At 49.0% G+C, this 11,220-nt stretch overlaps 1 protein-coding gene across 3 annotated transcripts; it reads left to right on the top strand.

Moving 5' to 3' along the window:
- Positions 1 to 7,092: 7,092 nt before the first annotated feature.
- On the top strand, positions 7,093 to 10,846 carry RABAC1 (Rab acceptor 1). Of its 3 annotated transcripts, XM_069088933.1 has the most exons (6): positions 7,093 to 7,232; positions 7,338 to 7,426; positions 8,502 to 8,717; positions 8,951 to 9,048; positions 10,280 to 10,381; positions 10,474 to 10,785. In XM_069088933.1, exons 2-6 carry the CDS (start codon positions 7,362 to 7,364, stop codon positions 10,563 to 10,565), a joined length of 573 nt encoding a protein of 190 aa, XP_068945034.1. In that variant the 5' UTR covers positions 7,093 to 7,232; positions 7,338 to 7,361; the 3' UTR covers positions 10,566 to 10,785. The 3 variants fall into 3 exon arrangements, with proteins under 3 accessions (XP_068945034.1, XP_068945032.1, XP_068945033.1); XM_069088931.1 differs by lacking the exon at positions 8,951 to 9,048 and having other exon boundaries at positions 10,474 to 10,846; XM_069088932.1 differs by lacking the exon at positions 8,951 to 9,048 and having other exon boundaries at positions 7,115 to 7,241; positions 10,474 to 10,846.
- Positions 10,847 to 11,220: the final 374 nt, after the last annotated feature.

Genomic DNA, 11,220 nt, shown 5'->3' with positions numbered 1-11,220 from the left:
AGATCAGCTGGTGGAATAAGGGGACAAGACACTGAGGTCCTTTCTCAAACTAAATTGCCAAGCATTCAGAATCTGCTTCAGAGAGCACATGGACTGGCTAAGATGGACTGGCCATGTTGTTCGAATGCAAAACATATACTTACCAAAATGACTACTTAATGAAGAACTCACACCGGGCAAGTGTTCAATAGTGATCAGAAGGATATAAGGACTCTCTCAAAATCTCTGTTAAGGGCAGCTAGGTGGCGCAATAAATAGTGCAACAGCCCTGGAGTCAGAAGGACCTGAGTTCAAATCTACCCTCAGACATTTAGTAGTTGTGTAACCTTGGGCAATTCACTTAACACCAATTGCCCTGCCTTCCCTCTCCCCCCCCCAAAAAAAAAACCGAAAAAAATAAAAATAACTGATTTAAAAAAAAATCTCTCTTAAGAACTTTTTCTAAGAATCTCTCTTAAGAACAATCAATTGATTGTATAATATGGGAGACACTGGCATGGGACTGCTCAGTATGGCATGCCCACATCAGAGAGGGTGCTGTGCTCTATGAGCAAAGCAGAATTGAAATAGCTCAAAAGAAAGGCAAGATGCACAAATTTAGAGAATCCAGCCCAAATGTTCACATGGACTATTTGTGCCCGACCTGTGGTAGAACATTCCAAGCTTGTATTGGTCTGATCAGCCACAGTCGAAAAAACTGAAACTTGAATCTTGCAGAGTGATGTCATTTTGGTCCTCTTAGAGGAGGAAGGACACCAACCAACTAAACCAATTATTTCCATAGCATGGAAACTATAGCTCTCAGAAACTACAGATCCCACAATGCCTCAAGCCATAGGGATTTTGCTCCCACAATACTCTCTCACAAAGAAACTCTAATTCCCAGAATGCCGTGCTTGCTGGCACTACAGCTCTCGTCATTTCCAACACCACAAACTACAAATCCCACAATTCTCTGTGACTCCCACTTTATCACCATACATCTAGAACTTCCAAAAACCGAACGTTCAAGAATTCCTGGTGACTCAGAGTACCACTCCCACAAACTTGGCATACCAATCTCAAATTAGTAATCTTCTTTTACCAAATGGGCTAGGACTACTTAAAATGGTTCTGGAGAAAATAATTAAAAAATGGAATTGACCAGATTTTTGTATCCATGTTACTTCCTACTTTTACAAATAAGTGATTTTGTGATTTATTAGTTATCCCCCACCCCCCTCCCCAGGAAGGAAAATAATATAGACCAAACACAGAAAAATTCAAGGTTTGAGGATAGGACTGGTCATTGGGTCAAAGAAAAATATTAATATTATACTCTGTGTTTTGGATATGTTTGTTGGACATAAAGAATTGTTTTTATTAATGTAATATTTTTCTGAATGCAAGCATTTCTTGTTTAGAGAGAGACATATTTGAGAGGCATGAAGAGATTTGCTGGTTTAGGCATTTTTTTCTCCATATAAAAGATGCTTATAATAGATGATTAAGTGACTGTTATTCTAGAATGTTTACCCTTCCATCTCCAAAAAAAGAAACAAAACACCTGCATTTTAACATTTTGTGACCTTTTCCTTATTTAAGATTCCTATAAATCCAGGATAGAGACATATCTAACAGCATGAGGGAACTCTGCTATTTTGGACATCTCTCTCTGGGGAAGAAATGTCTGTATTTAACAATAGTAATACTAGCTAACATTTATATAGTATTTACTATGGTAACAATATGGTAACAATAATGTGACATTATGGGATTTTTTTCTTTGACAATTCAATAGGAGACTCTCAATGAAGAAACTCCCTTACCCCTCTACCAATGCAGGCTTAACACCTTCTCTGCAAGTTATCATTGCACACAAGCCCCTCTATCCCCTGTACCAGCCTAGCTCTCTTCAATAAACGAGACTTATTGACAGATATTCTCTTCATTAGCAGACTTCAGTGGAAGTCTTGAGAAAGCTGGAGATGAGACAATATTCCCTAGGGCTGAGCCCTGATTTGATTCTCTTGTTGCATAGAAGCCCGTAGTCCCAGACTGGGGGTGAAGGTGGAGAGCAGAGGAACTCCTGGGAGTCTTGGGAGGCACACCTATAGGGGATACACATGGCAAGATCATGCTAACAATTCTGGAACTGCACACTTTGATATCTTCTTTCCATTTCAAGAACTTTCTGTAAAAGGTCTTTGAAGGGGCAGCCAGGTGGCTCAGCGAGTAAGAGCACCGGCTCCAGTGTCGGGATGACCTGGATCAAATCCGGCCTCAGATACTCAGCACCACACCCAGAAACAACTGGCAGTGTAATCTTGAGCAAGTTACTTAACCCCGATTGCTTTAAAAAAAAAAAAAAAAAGTTCTTTGATATCTCCTGCTCTGGATCAAACAGATGCTTCCTTTGAGTCGAGGAGATGAAGCTCATCAGGCACAATGTTTCTCAGACAGACCACTCAACCCATCGGGCAGCGTCTCTGATTCTCTGCTTCCCAGCTGTTCCTCAGCTCAGCTGGGTTTTCTGCTGGACGGCACTTTCAGGTGCAAGCTGTGTTGATACCTTCCCCTGAAGGAAAGGCGAAGACCTTTTACATAAACATTGGCGAGAACCTCTCTGCCTCCTATTCTTTGCAGGGTTCTACTCCTCCACCTGGGAGCATCAATGAAGTGGAGAAGTAGCCTTCGTCTTACTCTATTCTTTTTAACAACAAATTGTGATAAAGCACAGAGAATTCTCCCATGATTCCTACTCCTCAGCAGCAGATGGCAATAGAGAGCTTTCCAACCAATCTGCCTGGCAACAAGTAATGGAGTCAGAGATAACAGTTTTGTTTTGTTTTTCTGACCCTGTTCTGAAACTGGTTCTTTCTCATCCCTCTCTGCCATTCCCCCAAGTTTTCTTGCTTTAGCAGCTAGGTTCTCTCTACGAAGGACCCCACCTTAGGGTAAGGTTGGTAATCAAATGCTCAATTTCTATCTTACGAGGTGATCCAAGGATTTAATTACCATCTCTATGCTGATGATTCTCAAATCTACCTTTCTTGCCCCAGACTCTCCACCGACCTCCAATCTTGAATCTCCAACTGCCTTTCAGACATCTCAAACTGCATATCCAGTGGACATCTTAAAGTCAATATGTCCAAAACAGTACTCAGTGTCTTTCCCCCTAAACTCTATCCCATCCCCCTCACTTTCCCTATTACTGTCCCAGCAACAGTACTGTCCCAGCCCTTCAGACTCACAACCTAGGAGTCATCTGACTAATCTTTACCTCTCACCTTCCATGTCCTTATTGCCTTCAGGATCACATACAAAACCCTCTGCTTGGCATTCAAAGCCCTTCACAACCCAGCTGCCTCCTACTTTCCCAGTCTACTCCCCTCCACGTTCTCTTGATCCAGAGACACTGGCCTCTCGGCTATTCCACTAAAAAGACTCTCCATCTCTCAGCTCTGGCACATTCCCCTTTCTGGTCCCCATGCCTGGCATGATGTATCTCTCTCCTCATCTCCACCTCCTGGCTTTAAGTCCCAACTAAAACCCCATATTCTGCAGGGAGCTCTACCCAACCCATCTTAACTCCAGTGCCTTCTCTCTGCTGATTATTTCCCATTTATCCTGTATAAAGCTTACTTTGTAGATATGTGTTGTCTCCCCCATTAGATTGTAAGCTCCTTGAGGGCAGGAACTGTCTTTTGTCTCTTTTTGCTTCCCCATCACTTAGCACAATTCCTAGCACATAGTAGCTCCACTTAACAAATATTTATTGACTGATTGATAGCATACCCTGTGTCCCCATTTCCCTGTTAACCTAAAAGCTCTATAAATAACTAAAGCAGACTGTGTTTCTTTTGATCCAATATTCTAAAGCCTCTCGTATGCAAATGACCAACTGCTGTTTCAGAACTCTGAGTCAGACAACGGCTTCTTTCAGAACTCTAAGGCAGACACATGTCAACAAACATCTCTTACATACAAATTTTTCTTTCTCTGAAGTCTTATCAGTAAGGTTTTGATGTTCTGGACCCTAGTCATCCCAGTGACTGGATGGGATATCCAGTGGGGAGATAAAAAGGTCCAGCTTTCATTTTTTAGTTCAGTTCAGACAAAAATCTATTGTCCATAAAAACCAGGATACTATCAAAAACAAACTTTATTTGGGCTGAGATGAGCATTATAGCAACTTTGAAAACATGATCACAACTTTGAAACAGATTTACCCAGCAGTTTAGGGGTGTAAGGCCAAATAGCCTTTAAACAGTTTTTACCCCATTGTTTAGGGAAAGAGTTTTGAGGGAGAACAACAGAGTCAGCCGGTCAGTCATGGGCAGCTGGCTAGGTGGCACAGTGACAGAGCCCGGGGCTTAGAATCAGGAAGACCCATCTTCCTGAGTTTGAATCTGGTCCCAAGACACTCACCAGTTATGTGACCCTAGGCAAGTCATCTAACCCAGTTTGCCTCAGTTTCCTCATCTGTTAAATGAGCTGGAGAAAGAAATGGAAAGGCACTCTAGTATCTTTGCCAAGAAAACCCTAAATAGGGTCATGAAGAGTCAGACATGCCCAAACAGCAACTGTACTAATCGACTGAGGAGACAAAGAAAAAAACAAGCTCACATTTTAATGGTGGAGATAAGCAATTTACTAGGTACATGTAAGACATGTAAAAACTAAATGGGAGATAATCTCAGCAGGAAAGGCACTAGCACCTGGAGGGAAAGGAATGTTGGGGGAGAGAGAAGAGAGACCAAGAAAAGTCTTCAGTAGAAGAAAATTTAGACCCTTTTTTCAAGAGTTTCCAACTTCGCTTTCTGATTATTCTTATAAACTCATCTATATGGAGCAAGGGTCCTATCACTAGGAAGAAAAAGCTCCAATGTATCATCTCTTACAAACACATCATGTACTCAACCACAAGCAATGTTCATTTTTTCCATTCACAGAGGAAGGTTGGCATCTATTGTTACAAAGAATCCCAAATAGCAAAATGTATACTTACATATTTTCTTTCTTTTTTTTTTGTTTCAAAGAAATTGGGTTTAAGTAACTTGCCCAAGGTTACACGGCTAGTTTTTTTGTGTGGGTGTTAAGTGTCTGAGGCCAGAACCAAACTCGGGTCCTCCTGACTCCAAGGCCGGTGCTTTACCCACTGTGCCACCTAGCCGCCCCCAAAGTGATTACATTTTCACTAGCCTCCAGACACCCTCCAGGACTTATGTGACCATAAGAGAAGTCAGTTTCCCTTTTTGGACCTCATTTTCTCTATTGTAAAATGAGGTATCCAACCAGATCCCTTTTATAATTCCATATCCTGTGACCCCCCAACATTGTATCAAGTGCCTGAATACTGAGGCTCCCAAGTATTGCAGGCCCCACAATCTGATATACATGCAGGGTTATGCTGGGGGCAGCTCATGAGAGCTCCGGGAGCTGATTATTATGTTTTCAATATGAATATTTACACCTTGAAAATCAGAAAATGCGACAAAGCAAGGTTTGATTTATTGTTTTTATGATTGTTCAGACTAAATAAAGTGATAAACAAAATGTTAATAGTAAAGTTTAATGTAAAATGTGTGTTCTGAGTGCATTTTTCAGAACCAGTTCTTAAACATTTATCACCACACATCCCTGTCTATAGACCCGCACTAAAGCTCCCACAATGTTCCGTTATTTTTATTTTGTCAATATCTACATCAGATTGCCAGAAATTATGCTTCCAGTCATTTCCTGTGGCCCAGGACAGCATACCCTGTGTCAGCCACAGTCATCTTCATCCACCTGTGCAGGCCTGGGAAACCAAAGAAGGCCTCTCCCAGGACAACTACGTGGACAGTGGATAGAGTGTTGGACCTGGAGTCAGGAAGACTCACCTTTGGAGTTCAGATCTGGACACTTCCAGATATTTCCTAGGCGTGTGACCCTAAGGGCAGGTCACTTAGCTTCCTCATTTATAAAATGAGCTGGAGAAGGAAATGGTGAAGCAGTCCAGTATCTTTGCCAAGAAGACCCCAAATGAGGCCATGAAAAGTTGGACATGACTGAAGAACAACAAAGGCCTCCCTCACCTTTACCCATTTATAAGATGAAAGAGTTAGTTTGTGCTTTGCAGTTTGAAATCCAATGACTTCCACTCTCCCCAGAGAAAGGCTGAGGGTCCGTCCAACTGCACTTAATACTAACAGCCAGCATTTGTATATGCTTTAAGGGTTACAAATATTATCTCCTTTTATTCTTATAGCTACCTTCCCAAACAGCATAACCAGGAGGTAGGTGCTATTATATTCCTGTTTTACAGATGAGAACAGAATTGTTCAGGGTCTGAGGCTGGATTTGAACTTGGGAGGAAGAAGAAGGAGGAGGAGGACGAGGGGGAGGGGGCTCCCAATGGCAGAGCTCCTTCATTCTGTATTGTCTGGTATAGATTTTGCTAAGTAGACATTCCCTTATTTGTTTTTCTATCCACAAAAATGGGTCTCCGCCCTATGTCCGATGTGTGTTCATCGTGGACCTGGCATTTGATGGGAAAGGGATCAAGCCTCGTATGGAAAGCTTGGGGTGCTGCTCTCCCCCAATAAGAAGACAGTCATCAGAAGTGAGAGTGACGCTGCCAATCACATTTCCTAGATGCCAAGATTGAAGGAGCAGATAGAAGTCCAGCCAGTTACCCTCCCTCCGAGGAGGGCAGAATGGTCAGCCTCTGGCCCCACCGTCCTGCTTCACCCCGCTAGGGATGCCTATACTGTCTCCCTTAGAGTCATTCCCCAGACACACCCAGGCTACACGTGGGGGACAGCCTTTGCCACATGGGGGCCTCGCCACACTAGCCTGTGGTCAGCTCTCCGACCACCCTCGTTCGGAGGACTACATCTCCCACAATTCCAATGACCCAAGACCGCCCATTTCTTGGGCCTAAGGACTACAGCTCCCACAATGCCCTGCGGCCTCAGCTTCAGGGACTACAACTGTCATATTATCCCGGATCGACTCCCCCAAAGCCCTACCTTAGGGAGCAGAGAGAGCGCCTACCATTCCCTCCCGCCTCCGGACTACATCTCCCAGGATGCCTTGCTCTCACGCTTCTCCGCTCGGGTAGGCTAGGCCCCGGCGCAGAAAGAGCCCGGCTCCTCAGAACTACAGCCCCCATCCTACACCTCGGACTACGACTCCCAGCAGCCTCCTGGTCACGACAAACAGTCCCGCAGCCACATCGGATCCGGAGGCGGCAGCGGCAGCGGACGGTGAGCTAGGTGGGGTCGGGGAGCGGGAGGATGGAGAGGGGGGCGCGCCCCGGTGGGGGGCGTCGCGGAGGAGGCGGCGAGGCTCTTCCTGCTCTCCCCCCGCAGCAGCCATAGGAGCAGCTGGAGACGATGGCGGCGGGAAGCGACTTGTTTAACCCCGGGACGGAGGAGGAGGGTCCGGGACTCAGTGTCAAGTGAGAGGGGACCTGGAACCGTGGACCCCCACCCCCCGGGACCCAGGAGTTAGGACTACCGCCTCCCGGGACTCAGGAATCAGGACCCCCACCCCCAGAGACCCAGGAGTCCGAACCCCCGCCCCCCGGGACCCAGGAATCAGGACCCCCATCCCCCGAGACCAGGAGTCCGAACCCCCGCCCCCCGAGACCCAGGACCGCAGGCCCCCCCCCCCCCGGGACCCAGGAATCAGGACCCCCACCCCCCGAGACCCAGGAGTCCGGACCACCACCTCCCAGGACCCAGGAGTCCGAACCCCCGCCCCCCGAGACCTAGGAGTCAGGACCCCCACCCCCCGAGACCCAGGAAATCAGATACCCAGTCCTGTCCATCCCCCAAGTCTGCATGACTCTGGACCCCCGCTCCAGGACTTAAGATACCTGGTCTCTCCCCAACCCTGCAAGAGTCCAGAACTTCCTACTCCTACCCTTTTACCCAGTTGTCCAGACCCTCGTCCCATGCTCTGGGACCCAGGAATTCAGATACCCAGTCCCATGCCCCTCCCCCAACCCTATAAGAAACCAGCCTACCCCCTGGGACCCAGGAAGTACTGTCAACCCCCCACTTTTAAGACCTAGGAATTTGGACCCCCACTCTCACCTCCCAGGCACCTCGGCGTCCCAGGACCCAATATCCTGACCTTTCAAACTCTTTTCTCTGGGACCCTGGCGTCCAGACTCCCAGCCTCCACTGTCCTCTAGAGCTACCTTCTTCTGAGGAGTCCGGATCCCCAACCCCACCCCGTGGGGCCAACGATTCCATCTTCCTGACCCATAGGCCCACCCCCTGGAGAATCCTAGTGTCTTGAACCCCCGACTCCGATCAGAGACCCAGCTGTCTTAACTTGTCCTTCTCTACACCTAGCAGGGGGACTCAGGCATCCTGATCCCTCAGCTCCGCCCCTTCAGGCATCCTTTTTCCTTAGTTCCCTCTAGATCCGCCCCGGGACTCTGGTGGCCTTGCCGCCCACCTCCTGCTGCACTCTGGGCCCTTATCCCCTATCCCCTATCAAGCCGCTTTCCTCGTCTACCCCAGGACTCTGCTGCCCAAGCTGCTGCCGGCGGGCTTAGCTGGCCGGGAGTGGCTGGAGCAGCGCCGGGCCACCATCCGGCCCTGGGGACCCTTCCTGGACCAGCGGCGCTTCTCGAGGCCTCGAAACCTGGGCGAGCTGTGCCAGCGCCTGGTGCGGAACGTGGAGCATTACCAAAGCAATTATGTCTTCGTCTTCCTGGGCCTCATCCTGTACTGCGTGTGAGACCCGCCCCCCCCCCCCCACCTCGCCGCCCCCCGGGGCGCTAACTACTGCGTGAGCCCCTCCCCAAGGGCGCAAACTTAATGAAAACCTGCCCCTCCCCCCCCATTCCCCACCTTGGCGACTACTCTGTAAGCTCAGCCCTGGAGCCCTGACCATCTGCCAGGCTGGGATTCTCTTCTCTGGCACAGTCCCCAGGCAGCCTCTGAGTCTCTGCCCCCTGCCCCCACAGGCTCACATCCCCCATGCTCTTGGTGGCCTTGGCCGTCTTCTTTGGAGCCTGTTACATCCTCTACCTTCGCAGCCTGCAGTCCAAGCTGGTCCTCTTCGGTGAGGCTGCCCCTGCATCCCCAGGGAGAGGGTGCCAGGTTTTGAACCCCATCTCTGCCTCTTAACCCAGGGCCTTCATGGATCAAATAGGCAGTTGGGCCATAAGGCCAGGAAGGCTGTCCTCCCTTTGCTAAATCTCTAAGACCCTGGTCTCCCATCCACTGTCCCAGGTGTTCAGTGGCCACACTGGTGGTGCTAGACCACAGGTGGTGGTAGAGGCACTTCCCTCCCCCCCCAGGGAATCACAGGAGGCCCAAAAGGGTCCTTAGGAACCATCTGGGTCAGGAGCTCATTACAGGCCTTCTCTGAGCTGCCCCTTTCCTCTGGAATCTCAGAACACGTAAAGGGCCAACATTCCCCCCATTTTCACAGAGAGGAAAACTAAGGCCTCTGTTTAATTGTCTGTGCCCAGGCCCATGCCAGCTAGGAGTGCTGGAAGCGGAGTCAGGAAGACCCAAGTTCAAATCTTGCTTCAGACACTAACTCTGACCTGGGCCAAGCTTTCTGTAAAATGAGGTGTCATGTGGCCCAGTACTTTCTTTGGCTCTGGGGTTCTCTTGTTCAGTCTTCCTCCCCAGAGCAGGAGCTCTCCTGGGGAAAGGCCACATCTTTTATCTGAGCATAGGTTTAGAGGTGGAAGGGACAGGGAGGCTGTGGGGCCCATCCCCCTCATTGAGAGATCTGTTCTCAGAGGGAGCCTTTGGGGGCTTCCTGGAGGGAGGTGCCCTGTGACCTGGGCCTTGAAGGACAGAGAGCTCCCTGGGCTGTCTGGGAAGGCTTCCTGGAAGGAGAGATTATTGCTAATGGACCTTGATGTAACTTCTAGAAGGAAAGAGATCCCTTTGGGGGAAGTGGGGGAAGAGAGTTGGTGAGGAGCTCATGGAATTGGGCCTTGAAATACATGGGTGGGGGGGGAATAAAAATAAAAAAAAAAATAAAAGGAAAAATTTGGAGAAAGGAGTTCCCTAGGGACCTCAGGGATGGCAGACTATGAGGGAGGTGAGCAGCAGTGCAGGGGAAGGGGCTTCTGCCTCAGGAGGTCTTCCATGGAAGCTTGGCATGCACAGGTAGAGATGGTTATGGTAGGAATTCCTTTATGTATGGACTAGATTGTGGCCACAGAGCTTCCGCCTCTCCCATTGTGTGATTCTGGTGGGGGTGAACAGTGTTTGGGGTGGGCTTGGTTGGCAGAATCTTTTGAGATCCCATCCCTTGTCCCTGTCTCCATCAGGCCGAGAGGTGAGCCCAGCACATCAGTATGCCTTGGCAGGGGCCATCTCTTTCCCCTTCTTCTGGCTGGCTGGAGCTGGCTCAGCTGTCTTCTGGGTCTTGGGTAAGTATGTTCTGGGGAAGTGAGGAGGGGAGTGTGTGTGAGTAGAGTGGGACTGTAGCCCCTGACCTTCCTGTCCTCCCCTCTGGCTCCAGGAGCCACTTTGGTGGTCATCGGGTCCCATGCAGCCTTCCACCAGCTGGAGGCAGCCGCCGATGGGGAGGAGTTGCAGATGGAGCCTGTGTGAAGGGCCCCCACCCAGAACAGGGAGGCCAGAGCCATGGAGACCAAGCCTGCTGGCCCCCCTCCTGTGCCCAACCTTGCCAGCTTTGCCTGGGGGCTCCCCCCAGGAGAGCAGATGGAGAGTTTGGGAGCCTGGCAGAGGGAAAACATAGCCTGAGAATAAAGTCCAGCCATCTGTGTAGGAGTGTGGCCTTGGCCAACACCCCACATTGTGTGCCCATCAATAGTGTGATATTTCTGATGAATCCTGTCATGGCAGAGTGGTGCTAAGTCCTAGGCACTTCTGGGATCTCCAGGCTTGGCTGAGAGTGCCCTGAGGGCCTTTGTATGGGGCTGGGATCATGGGAATGAGAATGCTGACAGAGCCCTTGGGGAGCTGTGAGGTCAGAGGGCTAGAGAGGCAAGAGCCCTCATAGATCATATAGCTCAGCCCCTTGTTGTATAGGAGAAACTGAGTTCCAGAGTGGGCAGGCACTTGCTCAAGGTCATACATATTGGGTTGCAGACCTGGAACAGAATCCCTACTCTTTGTTTGCAAATCCTCAGACCACATTGCCTTAGAGAATTGTTTGAGAGGCTTCTGAGATGGGGAACTGCCTTTATTTCAGATAGTGGAGTTATCCTGCTGGTGTGCCATCTGGCAGAGGCCACAGATTGGA

Source organism: Petaurus breviceps, unplaced genomic scaffold, assembly GCF_028583685.1.
Source record: "Petaurus breviceps papuanus isolate PSGF00001 unplaced genomic scaffold, PetGlider_PUasm1.0 185, whole genome shotgun sequence".
NCBI classification, from domain to species: domain Eukaryota; kingdom Metazoa; phylum Chordata; class Mammalia; order Diprotodontia; family Petauridae; genus Petaurus; species Petaurus breviceps.
Note: the sequence above shows the minus strand (reverse complement) of the source record. Positions and strands in the feature narration are given on the sequence as shown.